Source organism: Panthera onca, chromosome B4, assembly GCF_046562875.1.
Source record: "Panthera onca isolate mPanOnc1 chromosome B4, mPanOnc1 haplotype 2, whole genome shotgun sequence".
Taxonomy (NCBI): domain Eukaryota; kingdom Metazoa; phylum Chordata; class Mammalia; order Carnivora; family Felidae; genus Panthera; species Panthera onca.
The window spans coordinates 22627668-22643632 of NC_138345.1; the positions used below are offsets into that span (position 1 = coordinate 22627668).

Below are 15965 nucleotides of genomic sequence, written 5' to 3' on the forward strand. Positions count from 1 at the left end.
TATTACCGGGCGGCATAACCCCTCAGGGTAACCTAAACTGCATAAAGAACTCACTTAACATATGAGGCCCTAATTGACTTTATTCACTACAGGGCCCATAGCTCTTCACAATAAAGAAAAGGTGGAGGACTCTGAAATTATTATATATTAAAATTCAAAGCGATACTGTTTCCTAACCTGTAAAAAAGACAGACCTAAGTGTCCAAAGTTTTATTTTAGTTTCGGAAAATACTGCTTGCCAAAAATAGATAAATAACTAATTCTCCCAGAAAATATATACTCCATAATTTGGGGGTTTTTTTCCAAATAGAGAATACTACAAGTTATTATGTTTAAACTGATTAGTCACATCTGAATAAAAAAATCTTCACTGTTATTTCTTAACAGTTAAAATTCTAGAAGAACATCTATAAAATTTCACAAATCAAGAAAAATAGAGTGGTACAAAATCAAGGCAGCATATTGTGAAACGATGAATAACTCTTAGAATTATTTTTCAAACAACAAAGAAAAAAAATGGAAGCCCTAAAGTATATTGAGAGCTCTTATAAACGGAAAAAACTAAAATCATAACAGAAGAAGAGCAAAGCACATGAAAAGACAAATCATGGAAGAAATACAAAAGCCTGATAAAAATGTGAAAAAAAAATCCTGTGAAAACCTGACTACTAATGAAATAACAAAACGAAACCAAGTGAAATAGGACAGCTGTTTTTCATCTCACAACCTGGCAAATATTTTCACCTCATGATGTTCTTATCCTATTTGTTCCTCTTCATCTGCAAGATGACTGCAGAGAATGTATGTTGCTAGCTGCCCAGCTCTATCTTTGGGGTTCAGTGGGGTTCAGCAGAGCACCCCCCATCCTGTGGATGGGTATACGTGCAAGGGCCCTCGCTCACTGAGTCCACAGTGACTGGCCAAGGGTGAATGAAGAATATGATCCATTTAGGACTAGTCACACAGTCTCTCCATTGGATTTGATATACGGATACTGAGAAAAGTAGTCTTTTTCTTCCCTTCCTCCGGCAACAAAAACTATAAAAATCAGTAAACTGAGTTGCCAGCGGCCATCTTTTCTACCACGTGGAGAAAAAGCATCTGAGAAGGAAGAAAGCAAAACAGAAAAAGATACACAATCTTGATGACAAATCACTTGAGTATTTGGCCCCAGCCACGCACAGAACCAGGTCCACCCCAACACTTCTTCACCCTGAGCCGACAACCCTTTTTGGCCTGAGCTAATATGAAAAAAACTTTCTATCGTTTGTAACCAAGAGAATTCCAACCGACACAAAGGTAGAGCACAGTGTGTTTCTAGTTCCCTTTCACAGACCAGCTTTACTCCTAACACCTCCTGTCCAATGCTGCAGGTTAGAACAGAGGGCAAAATGGGCCTTTTCTAAAACAAGCTGAGCTATGAAGAATTTTTCTCACAGTTCACATAATTACTCAAAGAAAGCATGGCATCAATGTAGTTTATATTTTGAAATTATAGTTGAGAATAATTTTATGCAACTCAGTGAAATTATTGGAGTTTTTGGCAAAGACTATGGCAAAATAGTTTCTTGAAGTAACTTTGCTTTTTATTTCACTTCTGCTAACAAGAGGTAATCCTACCCCCTCCCCAAATAACAGGGGTTTAAGGAATGTAAACAGCATAATATTCAAGGATGGAATAAACTGTAGTTGCAAGGGAAGGAGTAAATTTGTGTGAGTTGGAAGAAATGGTAACTAGTGTAAAAGTGCATATTTCCAGAAGAGCCTGAGTGTGTGCGTATGCATATGTGTGCGTGTGTGTGTATATATATCATTTTTACTAAAGATATGGATTAAACAAAATGCTCCACAACAGGGGACATTCACTACAAATGACCTAGAAAGTCAACCTACACCTCACGCAAAATACATGTTTAAAAATCTTTGAGATTTTTCCTTGTCCTTAAGGAAAAGGAGAATGAATAAAGTTAATGTATTCTTTGTCTAAAAAGAAATTCAAGGGGCGCCTGGGTGGCGCAGTCGGTTGGGCCTCCGACTTCAGCCAGGTCACGATCTCGCGGTCCGTGAGTTCGAGCCCCGCGTCGGGCTCTGGGCTGATGGCTCGGAGCCTGGAGCCTGTTTCCGATTCTGTGTCTCCCTCTCTCTCTGCCCCTCCCCCGTTCACGCTCTGTCTCTCTCTGTCCCAAAAATAAATAAAAAACGTTGAAAAAAAAAAAATTAAAAAGAAATTCAAATGGGAAAGCTATCCTTCCTTTTTATTTGCCTTCTGTGATACTTCTACTCAGTTTAAATCAAAGGAAATGAACAGGTTATAGCAGGTTGAATTCTCTTTTCAGCAGGCAAGCATAAGTTCTTTCTTGTGTATTAACAAGTAACAACCGATTAATCTTTGGTAATACCACAGTTTTGTTTTTAATCTACTGTAACCATAACGAACTGAAGGAATTCTAAAAAAACCGGAACTCTCTAGGCAAATTTTCTTAACTTCATTAACAGCAATACCAGTTCCCGAACATCAGGTGGAAAAGTTGTGGGGTTGATAAAAATGGCACACTCAAGAAATGCCCCATACATTAAATTAAAAAGATGTGGTTAGAAAGGATGCTTAAAAAATAAGTCACTAAGGGGCGCCTGGGTGGCTCAGTCAGTTAAGCCTTCAACTCTTAATTTCGGCTCAAGTCATGATCTCAAGGTTTCATGAGTTTGAGCCCCGCATCAGGCTCCGTGCTGATTGCACAGAGTCTGCTTGGGATTCTCTCTCTCTGTCCCTCCCCTGTTCATGCGCTTATTGTCTCTCTCTCTCTCTCAGTCTCTCACTCTCTCTCTTAAAATAAACTTTAAACAAATAAGCCACTAATATATTAACATATATTTCTCATCTCTGATCATTAAGCAACAGATCTCTACTTACTGAAACTCTTCATTAGTTATAACTAGAGTTCCTGAAACTGCAAGTCCTATTATAAACTGATAAGGGGTGCCATCACCTAATTCAAATATCTCCATTTTTAAATAATAATTCAACTCATTATCACAATAGGAATTATTATGGCCAAGCTTCTTTAATAATCAGCTCAATGACATGCATTTAAGTAAACATTTGGCTTTGTGAAAGCCATTTTCAGATTTGGTTATTTTTAATAACCAAAATACTGTATCTTCCTATGAGATAGATGATTTTTTTAATGTTTTTTTTTTTTTTTTTTTTTTTTTGAGAGAGAGAGCAAGCATGCATGAGAGTGGGGCAGGGAGGGAGGGAGAGGGAGGGTGAGAGAGAGGGAGAGGGAGAGGGAGAGGGAGAGGGAGGGAGGGAGAGAGAGAGAGAGAGAGAGAGAGAGAGAGAGAATCCCAAGCAGGCTCCACACCATCAGTGCAGAACCTGACGTGGATCTCACGAACGGTGAGATCATGACCTGAGCCCAAATCAAGAGCTGGATGCTTAACCGACTGAGCCACCCAGGTGTCCCTGAGATAGATGATGTTTTGAAAGACTAAGAAGTGAGAAGAATTTTGAAAACTTTATGGAGATGTAAATCTAAGCAAATCTAATCTAAGCAAAAATCTCAATCTAAGTTTTAAGTACCAATGGAGTCACATCTAAGTATATGAAAAGACTGTAAGATGAGGAGTATAGTTTTTCTCTTTGTAGATTAGTTGCTTTGTAGAAAGTATCTATGTACTAGTATAAAAGAGGGACTGGGTGCTCAGTGCACTGCCTCTAATAGGCGACTAGAGCTCCCAGAGAGGAAGGGGTGTATAGGGTGATAGTCACCCACTCCCATTCCTTTGGGGTAAATTTTGGACACTATAATCTAGATGTGTATCTCACAAGCTTTAAAACTCCTGAATTGGTTTAAAATGGCAGGACTAGTAAGGTTGTACCAATCTAATTCAATTTTACGTAGGCTAACACTAAGTACATGCATATTGGCCAGCTTTGGGGCGAGAACAAGAAGGGGTATTAGAAATATGGCAAAAAAAAAAAGAAAAGGGGGAAATATATTTGAAATGAAATCTGAGCGTGGGTAATACAGCTATAGTTTCTTTATATCAACAAAATTATATGAGTAGTATAAAGAAATGTAGAAAGTCCACATGGTGGAATACACCTGAAGTCCTACTATTGTGATGTCAAATTACTTATAAGCTCATTACTCATTTTGTGTTTTGTGTTTACTCGTGAAAGAAGTCAAAATTTATTTTCAGTACTTACTGTGAAGCTTTATAAACTGCGGGTAGGGGGTAAACAAATTACTGTCAATGACTGATATTCCTAATTTAAGAACAAATAAAATGGTTTCTTTTCTTCACTTCTCTAAATCTTTGTGAACCAAAAGAAATATTAAACAATAAATCTGTAACAAAATATTGGAAAATTTTCCCTCTGTAAGACTTATCATTTGCTCTGTATTATAAATAACTAAATAAATGAATTGGCTCCATTCTCTGGTATTTTGGGAATAAAGCCAAGGCACTTATTATTTTTTGCATTCATTTATAATGTTTTCAAATAAAAAAAATAATTTTAAAAAATTTGTTTTAATGTTTATTTATTCTTGAGGGAGAGACAGAGCATGAGTGGGAGAGGGGCAGAGAGAGAGACAGAGACAGAGGGAGACACAGAATCTGAAGCAGGCTCCAGGCTCCAAGCCGTCAGCACCAGAGCCCAACGCGGGGCTCAAACTCACAAATCACGAGATCATGACCTGAGCCGAAGTTGGACACTCAACCAACAGAGCTACCAGGGCGCCCTCCAAAAATAATTATTAAAATCACAGAAATTAAGATTCTGGAGTATGATAATATAAAAGCAAATCTTGATTTCTTCCCTTTAAATGTTCCATGAAATACCATGAAGTATATTCTCCGAAGTGTTTTATGATACATTAAACAGGGATACTGTAAATAAAAGGGCTCATGGTCAAATATTTCTGAGAAAAATTGTATTATATCCTACCTACCTAGAAAATATAGAGTAGCACATCAACGAGTCTAAGAGTCTTATGGGAAAGACAAATAAAACTTGTATAGCTATTTAAACCCAGCATTTCTCAACTTATTTGATCCCTGTTTTTCTTTTTTTCTCCTTAATCAAATGGAATTAATGTTTCCTGAAAATATACTGGGAAACACTGCAAATAGTCTATTTTACTTCATTTCAGTGCTGATGTCTATCCCACTTTTATAATATATATATAAAATTTTTAAAAATAACTAGATTGGAAAGAGAAACACGTATGAGTCAGGTAACACTCTAAAATGATAAAAGGATGTCAATATTAAGTTACAGAACTTATACTTAATGAAATCTAAAAGTTCTTTCATTGATCAGTTACTTATCTATTCAACAACACAGTCTCTAATAAGTACTTTTTGGACTTCCAAGGTGAAAGTGCAGGATTTGGGTTACTGAAGAGCTAAACGCTTTTTGCAGTAAAAAGGCAAGTATATTGGGGCACCTGGGTGGCTCAGTCAGTTACGTGTCCAACTCTTGATTTTGGCTCAGGTCATGTCTCAGTTTGTGAGTTTGAGCCCTATTTGAGCCCCGCATTGGGCTCTCTGCTGATAGTGCAGAGCCTGCTTAGGATCCTCTCTCTTGCTCTCTGTCTGCTCCTCCCCTGCTCATGCGCTCTCTCTCTCTCTCTCTCTCTCTCTCTCTCTCAAGATAAGTAAATAAACATTAAAAAGAAAAAGGCAAGAATATTAAGCAAAAGAAATTATACTTTTGATATTATGTTCTAAAAATTAGATAAATGTTACAATTCTTTTCAATGCCTTTACTTCCAACAGCATACAATTAAAAACTCAGGAGGCCTGGCATTATTCCACCAGGGCATAGAAACTTTTAAGAATTCTTGTGTTGTGGACAACATTTACATACAGAAACAGAGGGAAATAAATACTGTGTTTGTATTTCAGTTTGTTATCCTGCCCTGTTCCACTGGTTATGGTATAACTTACACACTACAGTAACCATATGCTATATATTAAGGCTTTAGGAGGTAAATATGAAATTGTACTAAAAAGTACTTAAAGTAGAATGTGATCAGAACTAGTAAGTTGAGCATTTTTATTTTTAGTGACTTAAACAAAATAGTTTATTTTAATAATGTCTCTAAATCCATATGCATATAGAATTATAAGGATTTTTATTTTATATATTAGCCAAAGTTCTCTCTTCAATAGCAGTGGATTTTTTTTAATGTTTATTTATTTTTGAGAGAGAGCAAGAGGGGAGGGGCAGAAAGAGAGGGAGACAGAATCCACAGCAGGCTCTGCTAGGTCAGCACAGAGCCTGACAAGGGGCTCCGACTCACGGACTGTTGAGATCACGACCTGAGCTGAAATCAAGAGTTAGATGCTTAACCAACTGTGCCACCCAGGCACCCCTAACAACTGAGTTTTTGATTTATTCAGCGCATAGATAACTAGGAAGAACTATTAAAAGATATACCTAGCACATTTTTTATTATTCCAATATAATCTGATTATATTATTCTTATCAAGTAGGAAGAAAATACGATGTCATTATTCTGGTATAATCTCATAGGCTTATCAAATAAAACCGCAAGTTGTAGGGACTTTTATGTTTAAAAATAATCATAAAACAATCGTTAGTCCTCAGTTATTTTCTAAAAAATATCTAGATGATGTATAAGATTCCATTTATGGCAAAGTTCTATTCTCTGAGCTTGGACTTAAGGGTATGGATATAAATTTGAGTACAATTTAGGTTGAGATTCCCTGCAATGTTTATAACTTGAATATATAATATTTATAAAAAAATACAAGTTACACAGAACTTTCTCAAAAGGTTTCTGCGGGCCTGGGTGGCTCAGCTGGCTGAGCGTCCAACTTCGGCTCAGGTCATGATCTTCAGGTTTGTGAGTTCAAGCCCCACAATGGGCTCTCTGCTGTCAGCGAGGAGCCCACTTCAGATCCTCTGTCTCCCTTTCTCTCTGCCCCTCCCCCACCTCTCGCGTACACGAACGTGCACTTTCTCTGTCTCAAAAACAAACATTAAAAAAAAAAAAAAGGCTGATTCTGATAGTGTTGCCTGACTGTCCAATAGCTCAGTAGATTTAAAAAGTTTCTCTAGAAGGGTGCCTGGGTGGCTCAGTCGGTTAAGCGTCCGACTTCGGCTCAGGTCATGATCTCACGGCTCGTGAGTTCAAGCCTCACATCAGGTTCTGTGCTGACAGCTCAGAGCCTGGAGCCTGCTTCGGATTCTGTGTCTCCCTCTCTTTGCCCCTCCCCCGCTCACTCTCTGTCTCTAAAAATGAAATAAAAACATTAAAACAAAAAGTTTCTCTAGAAAAGAAAAAACCTTGAAATGTTGCTCAAAGAGAAGCACAATATAAAATTATGGAGAACTCTTCATGAACTTATGGGGTAACAGGATATGAGTACAGGCCGTGGCCTCAAAAGAAGGCCCCTGCATCACACAACTCCAGGGGGCGCTCCTCACAATGCATCTATATAAATGGTGTGCTCTGGAGCCGTGCTCTGTGATGAGGCTGAGTCAGAGGGCCAAGTGTCAGTCTCTACTGTCTATTAGTTGTGTGACTTCAGGGAAGTTACTTAATCTCTCTATAGCTTAAACTTCTCATTATTAGGGAAAGGTAATTCTAAAGACATACAAGACAATCCCGTGAGCAGATTATGTGTGTTAGAGCTGGATAGTAACTATGATGAGAACTTTTTTATTTTGCTATACATTTAACCATCAGCTCAAACATTATCCTTAGCCTATTATTTCAACAAATATCATGTTGAACATGTCAGGCAGTGTTCTAGGTATTGAGATTACAGACGTAGACAACAGATCTAAAATCCTGGCTCTCATGTAGCATATGTTTTAGCTCTACAGAGAAACGTGTAGTAAAAAATATAAAACATGTCAAGTGGAAACAAGCAGTATGAAGATAAATAAAGTAGCTTAAGGGGATAGAGAATGTCAGGTTCTGTGTATGTTGTGGGGGGGGGGGTACCTATTTTAGACAGGCTGGTGAGGAAAAGCTGCTTTGATAAAGTACTAACTTGAGCACAGACCCAAATGCAGCGAGGGAGTCTTGTGACTATCTATGGAATGTGTTCCAGGGCTGGGAACTGGCAGTGCTAGGGCCCTGAAGCATGCCTGGCATGTTCCAGAAGGGCAAGGAGGCTGGGGTGGCTGATGATGGGTTACACATGCACAGAGGACAGGAGAAGTGATCAGAGAAGTGGAGGGTGTTGTGGGGCACATCACGGAGGGCCCTGCAGGCCACGGAAGGATTTGAAATTGTATTCTGGGTAATGAGGAAAGTAAACAGGGCTTTCTGGTCAGAGGAGTGGAATGATCTGATTTACACTGTTATTTTATTATTTTAAGTTTATTTATTTTGAGAGACACAGAGACTGTGCAAATTGGGGAGGGGCAGAGAGAGGGAGGGAGAGAGAGAGAGAGAGGGGGAGAGAGAGAGAGAGAGAGAGAGAGAGAGAACCCCAAGTAGGCTCTGCACAGTGCAGAGCCCGATGCAGGGCTCAAACTCATGAATGGCGACATCATGACCTGAGGAGAAACCAAGAGTCGTAAGCTTAACCGTTGACTGAGCCACCCAGATGCCCGATTTACATTTTTAAAACACCACACTGGCTGCATTGTGGAGAATATATCTAGGGTGCATGGGAGCAGACAAAGCCTAAGTAAACATAACAGCTGTTCCATATTGGGGCACATGCTTGTAATTTAAGTAATTTTTCCAAACCTATCCCAAGATTCACTCCAAGACAAAGTAACTTGCCAACGAGGAGGTCTATTCATTCAAGCCAAAGAAATAAGAAATAATAAAGTAAAAAGCACTGCATAAATGAAAGGTTGATGACTAATTATTAACACTGTTCTACTTGGCTTTCGGTTCAGATATTATCGTCAACTAGGTACGATTTGGTTTGCTGAGTCCCTTGGGCCCAGATAGGGAAATTCTGTCTTATTCAAGAAAAAGAAAAAAAAGTATTGAGAGCATAATGTTAAAATAAAAAAGGCAAACAGTCACTTGAAATAATTTTTGAGGGTAAGAGCTCATGGCTCTGGTCTTAGCTTGGTGCAGGAGATTCGGAACAAGTGTTTTAAAATCCGAGCGTACAATTTTTGTGCCCGTTGAACTAGAAATAATACTTTGCTGAAAAGATCTGCAAAATATTTGACACAGTAGCCACGGGCTGTGAATAAGCTCACCTATAAACGGGATTGATGCCAAGGAATCCCCAGGTGGGCTGGTACTTGAGGCCTTCCTTTCCTCCATTCTTTTTATATGGACCTCTCGGCGCGCATCATTAGGCAGCCAGCAGGTGGTGTCTGACCCGGCCTCCTGGTCATTTACTGCCAAGATGTAAGACTGATGCCTTAAAGGCTGTGGTGTTTGGCGGCCAGATGGAGGTTTTTCTCTTAGGATGACAGTTTCTTTATTATCTAAGGTATTCGATTCCTGCATTTCAGCCTCTTGCAGAGTTAAATCTTGATTTCTTTGAGGGGCAGGTAATTCTAAATCCGAAGCGCCGTAGTTCTCACTCATCTGAGGGACAGGCTTAACAGAAGCTCCAGGTAAAGAGGGGGGTTTCCCCGTCTCCACTTGGTGATCCGGGGCACTTTCGGTTCTCAGCCACGGCTGCTGATTCAATAGACTGTTTTGATGCAAGTGATTTACTGGTCTTTGGTCTTTGACAGAGACAAGTGAGTTCTGGCTAAACGATGGTTTGGTGACGTGCGTAGAAGGCGCTTTCAGAGAATTACTTCGGACTTTCACAAGAGGTGACCTGTCTTGTGTAATACCTCGAGACAATGACATTCCACAGGTAGTCTGAAAATTTCTGTTGGACTGCAGTGTTTTCAGATCTGGTGGCACTTTTTTAAACTGAGACACAGACCCCACTCCTCTGCCAGTCATTCGCCTGTTATCAGAATTAACGATGCTCGGGGCCACGGTAAAATTTGAACCTCGAAAAGACTTATGAATTTCTTGCTGTCGAGGTCTTTCATGAATACCTCGTCTATCATCCTGTTCGGTAAATCCACTCCACTTATAAGTCTGTTTTCGCTCTCCATTTGAATCGGGTATTTGACCTTCAGAACTGACGTTTTCTAAGGTTTCGCCCTGTCCCTCGATATAATCCCATGAACGAGTTCTGTGATTACTGAAACTAACAGACGGAGATGTCAGCGCTCCTTGAGACGCACTTCGTGGGCAATACTTCATCAACACAGAATCCTCCAGCCTCTCCTGGGACACGCTGCGCTGTCGGATCTGAACAGACTGCGGCACTCGATCGTGAGAGGTGCTTCGACGTCGTACCTGCAAAGTAGTGCGGTTTGGTACCACCTGGTTATAATCCGTTGTGCTCTGAGATGCTGCTCTTAAACTATCTAGTCTTTCTTGAATCGTCCGACAGCCTATGTGCAATCGTCTGTTATCAATATACTCTTTGTAAGTTTTATAGTTTTTCCAGTCTATGTGCTGATGGGAATTTGGAGAATAGTGATTAACAGAGACAGAAGGAGAATCCACAGCTTGAGGTCTGCTGCTTGAGATTCCTTCTGAATGTCCACTGTAATTGCCGGATTTAAGTAAGATTCCAGAAGGTTCCAACGATCTGGAGCCTGTCGTCTGATGAATCAGATGGGCAGTGGGAACTGATGATGGTGGCGATGTGGTTCTTGACACTGTTTTCAAAGCGGTCTGCTCATTTATGCCATACCTCACCTCTTCAGTTCTATGTGAAGGAACTGTGTGGTTGTTTCTATTAGTTAACAAATCTACAACCTTCTCAGAAGGTACAATGACAGTCCTTACACTTTCATTGCAAACACACACCGCTGTGTTGGACTTTGCAACATCTGTTGGTGATGGAGGCACTTGTATTTCCATTCTATAGGCCCTGCCAGGCTGCGTCAGTACTGGCGTAGTGGTTTGTGGTTTGCTCGATGATGAATCTGGAGGAGAGATTTCAACTGGCTGTGCCATGGCTGAAGGGGCAGATGGCAGCCAGGGATAGCAAATTGGTGGGGGTTCAGGTATATTGCGGGCATTTCCACTGTAGGCTTCATTGCCTTTCAGGTAGGCATCTTGAGAATACGCCTACATGGAAACGAGAAAAAGGCGTCATTTAAAATTCACAGAAAGAACAACAGCTTCCGTTCTTGCGATGCACTATTTTATTTTACCATGCCCTGCCTTCTTCCTAAGTGACATTCGCTAAAGCAAGCATGCAAACACAACATAAGGATGCTCCACAAATTTAGAAAAGGGCTAGTCTTTCAGAAATCAAATAAATTGTAGAATTTGCAACAAATAGAAATGACAACTGCCTGTTTTCTCAAAAGACTGAAACATACCAAATTTCCCCCTAGCCAATTAGATACAGCCTTGTTGCTTCTAAAATTTTCCCCAGTCAAGTTTGATGATCTTTCAGCATTTGACAGGTTAAATGGCTGCCTGATAAATCCCAGCAATATTCTGATCATTTTGCCAGAGAACATTTTGATCTTTTGCCAGAGTGAAGGTGAAAATATTAAAAATCTTAGCCAAATGCCTTTTTATCTTAAGCACCACTGCTAGCATAAATTAAATGTAACATATTGAGCAGTGTCTTGTAGATTCATGATTACTGAGTCCTTAAAAATAATCCATTTTGATAAATTAAGTCCTAAGCCATGCTAAACATTTTAGTATTTAAAATCAGAGAAAATAGGCATGTTTAAAGTAAGCATGTATATTAAAGACCCCAAAATATGAAAAAAGTAATTCATCTCTCTGTACATAATTTTTATTTATTTTAAGCAAATGCAAAATTACATTGCACAAATTTATTTGGTCTCTTACTATAAGGAGACATTTCTCTATTACTAATAGGCTGGCATGCAGCTCAAATTATTTTTTATCCATTACTGGTGAAATTAGCTAGCCATATATTTTAAAACTTCAAAATAACTGAAATTAAAGACAGAGACACAATAAAACAGAACCAATGGATGTAACTGAGGACTATGTCAGCATCTGAGACAGTGAGGTGTGGTATCATGTTACACATCCTCCCCTAATCAAAACAAGCTTAAATCCATGTCTATCATCACATCCTGCCTTTGCATCAGACAGCTTGCAAAGCCCAAGTGCAGCCACAAACATAACAGCAAAGTACCAAGGAAACAGAGAGGGTGAGATACTTAAAAAAATACACATACAGGTAAATGTTATGTTTTCATACCAGTTATGCACAGGATTCAAAAGAAAACCAAACATAAAACAAACAAAAAAAAGAAAATAAAGAAAACCATACATCACAAACACATTCTGCAAATTAGTAAGATTAACACTATGGAGGGATTTCGCTAAAGCAAACTTACAGTTTTAATAGGTGGGCTGATTACAAATCTCTATAAAACATAACTTAAAAAGCAAGGAAATGGCTTCTGTGCATTTCTTACCAGAGCTGTGACATCCTTTGTAAACTGTAGCTAGCAGAAAATGGGAAAACATAGTAGAAGCTGCTTACTGATATAAAGACAGAATCATGTTGTCATACTGATGCTGGAAACAGCAAGCTAAAAATACATCTATACTGATTTCTCTGGAAGGTACCAAGAGAAGTAAAGGGCAGTGAAGCATAAAGAATAACTTCAGTATCCTTCTGAGCGTCTTTTTCTCAGGCTTTTATCTGGTTCTTATTTGATTCGTCTACCATTTCTGAGAGCAAAATACATGTGGTGACATGCACTCCTGACAGGTATTGTCTTCCATCTGCGCTGCTGTCTGATACTCTGCCACAAAGCTTCCCTTCCACAAGAGCAACATTGAGGTCTCTCATTTCCCCTGAGCTGCTTCCATCTCTGCTTCCAGATGACGAAACGAATGCTCTATTATGCATTTAAAATAGTACAACCTCCTCCTTCCCCGGTAAATCAGAGCACGACCACAAGCTGTCAGCGGACGGGAGCTGTCTTTACACTATGACTTGGAAAGAAAAACTGACTGTTTTATTAAATATGTTTCGCTCAAAAATTGACATCTTTCAACACTGTACCTTTTGTCCTGTTTTACTAGGTTAAGAAAATAATTACTGAATAGACATAAAAATATTACTTCCAGAGTAATTCTTTAAAACTTATAATGAATATTACAGAAAACAAGAATGCGGTGAAAAAGCTGAGTGAGTAGATAAAAGAAAACATGCATGCCATAATATTTTTAAGGCATGAAGACAGTCAATCAAAATATACATGGGTATATGCCTATAACAAGACTATCTTTTCGATGCTGATTATATTCACACCAATATTTTTCCATGGCAGGAAAATTGCCTCTGGATGAGTGAACAGTCTGGTACAGTATTTCCCACAGTGTGTTTGTGCAATTTTATTAAGCATCACCTGAAAGGGAGGGGGAGGAGAGTATTCTCCATGCTCAATGATGTAGTGAAGGATTGATTGGTAGGCTCCCTGCCTTCTCAAAACCTCTACTACATTAATGTACATTATTAAACTCAAGGGGAAATGACAAGCTTATTCGGCTGTAGCACTCGTATTTTTTGAAGGTTTAAAAAAATTTTTTTCTAATGTTTATTTTTGAGAGAGAGAGACAGAGACAGAGACAGAGCGCAAGTGGGGGAGGGACAGCGAGAGAGGGAGACACAGAATCGGAAGCAGGTTCCAGGCTCTGAGCAGTCAGCACAGAGCCCGACACGGGGCCCGAACCCACAAGAGCTGCGAGATCATAACCTGAGCTAAAGTCAGATGCTTAACTGACTGAATCACCCAGACGCCCCTGAAGGGGTTTTAATACAACTGGAATTTCTGCTGGGAAGTACTATTCTAGAACTAATAACTTAGGGATACCTCCTTTATTCAAATTTTGGAAAGGAATATTATCTTAATAATAAAAGTATATAACAAGAACTATTAAAAACTTGAAAAAAATATTTGACATACTTCAACTATCTCTATCTAAGAGCACAAATAACAAATCTCAATACTAAAAAGCCTACATTCATGGGTCCCCACTTCTGGGTAAAGTTATGGCAAAGTGGGTCCTCACATACATACACACGGACCACACGTTAACAGTGGACTAACTAAACAGCATATTCTACACAGACTAATAGAAGCGGATATAATTGAGATGAGTAAAGTATGAATTCACTCAAGAGCATTACTGAATTTCCTTACACAGTCTCAGAGTTCATGTACACTAAACAGCTTGTTTATCTGTCTCCTTGAAAGTTCCTCATTCTCATAAAGTTTGGGGTCCAATGCCATTCCATTAACATCCACAGGCAAATCAGCAGTGCCCTCGACCATTGTGGCTTTGTATGTGTCCAGGTAGGTCATGGACATACCTGGGAATTATGCTAGGGGAACACACTTCTACGGCTACTCTCAGGGCTATGCTACAAACATAAATTAGCTCCAAAATAAGTTTAGGGAAGTAAATTAGGAATAGACAATACACATTTTAAAGAATCCTCTTCTCCCGTGATGCTTTTAAGTATTCCTCTGGAAAACAAGCTGCCTACTAAGGACCACTTTAGGCTCTTTCAAGGAGGAAAGTATTAATCAGGGCTGGAGCAAACGTTGGGTGGATCACCTGGGATGGATTACAATATGCAACCTCTCGAGGTGAACAGGAACCCACTGATAAGGTTTTACCTTCTGGGAACAGAACCAAAAACTCTATAACCTGCTCACAGCTGTGACTGTGGGATACTTTTTCTCGAGTGCTTGGTTGAAAAGTACCAACTCTTCCATTGAGACATCATGACCTGACATGAGTGTTGTAACTACATACATTCCTACATATTGGGAATCTGAATTGTCAGCGGGCACCAATTTTAAATAGCACAAAATATCATGTAAACAAAGTAATTCATATATAACGATGCCAATTTATATTCTTTTATAATAATGTCAACATAATGTGTATTAAGTTTGTCTGAAATGACATGGCCCAGCAATTTTTGAAACCAATGTCATAAGAACTGCATTATTTGGCTCTTAGTAATGTTTATTTTTACATTTGATTTAAGCCCAAATGAATACCTCACAATATATGCAGATGTTTTGATGGAATTAGAAAGCACTTAAATTTTCCTCCATTGAACTCAACAGGCTATGACAAAAAAAGTCTAGCCCATTTTTTACATTTAGCCCTTTTATATACCACTCAATATTCTTCCTTGGATTTCCTTTACTTAGTAGTTAATTTTTATATCTTATAGTAGTTTAGTAGTTTAAAAGCTCATATTTTAAAAATAAAGCCATTCCAAATGAAAACAGAGTAGCAGCAGCCCTGCCTACAGATCCAAAAGGTTCTTTAAAAAGAGAGGGGATGGGGGGTGAGGAATGTAAGGAAAGAAAGGTGACCCACAGAATTCGTCATCTGGAATCAGAACTGCAGAGAGCATATTAAATAAAATTTAATTTTAACAGTCTGGATCTCGATTCTATGTATAGTATCTAATAGTAACTCATCCTAAAATAATCTTCCAGTTCGGTTTTAGTAGAGTTGAACCAAAACCGCAATTACCATACCTATTACCATTACAATACTATTACTATTCCATATTTATTGCCTAATAGATGATAAAAACAAACAAACAAAAACCCACAAAAAAACCCCTGCAGAATAACTAAGTCGGTAAGACTGAAATTCCTGCCTACCATTTCACCTTTAACAGGCTGATCTATTAATTTAATAATATTACCTATGATAAAATAAAAAATAATTACCTGTCTGTCTGTATAATAAAATACACGTCAAACATGGCAAGGTGGGGTGTGGAAGAAGGGGGTGGTGTGAAAACTTTATATCTTTCTAAATTATTTGTGGCTTTACAAGCATGTTAGAATTATAAATACTTAAAACTGACAGTGACCATGTGACTATGCTAGGCCACTTAACTCCTCATCTGCACCTGTTGGCAGTAAAGGGCTGCGG

At 38.8% G+C, this 15965-nt stretch overlaps 1 protein-coding gene across 8 annotated transcripts in view; it reads right to left on the bottom strand.

The window, feature by feature from the left end:
• ARHGAP21 (Rho GTPase activating protein 21) overlaps positions 1 to 15965 on the bottom strand; it is a 136854-nt gene that overhangs the window by 28420 nt on the left and 92469 nt on the right. For 6 of the 8 annotated variants that reach the window (XM_078450338.2, XM_078450334.2, XM_078450335.2 and 3 more), the window contains 2 exons: positions 12461 to 12490; positions 9218 to 11114 (listed from right to left, as the gene is read on the bottom strand). In XM_078450338.2, the coding sequence (XP_078306464.2) occupies positions 9218 to 11114; positions 12461 to 12490 (1927 nt within the window). The remainder of the gene's footprint in view (positions 1 to 9217; positions 11115 to 12460; positions 12491 to 15965) is intronic. The other 2 variants (XM_078450340.2, XM_078450339.2) reach the window with 1 other exon arrangement.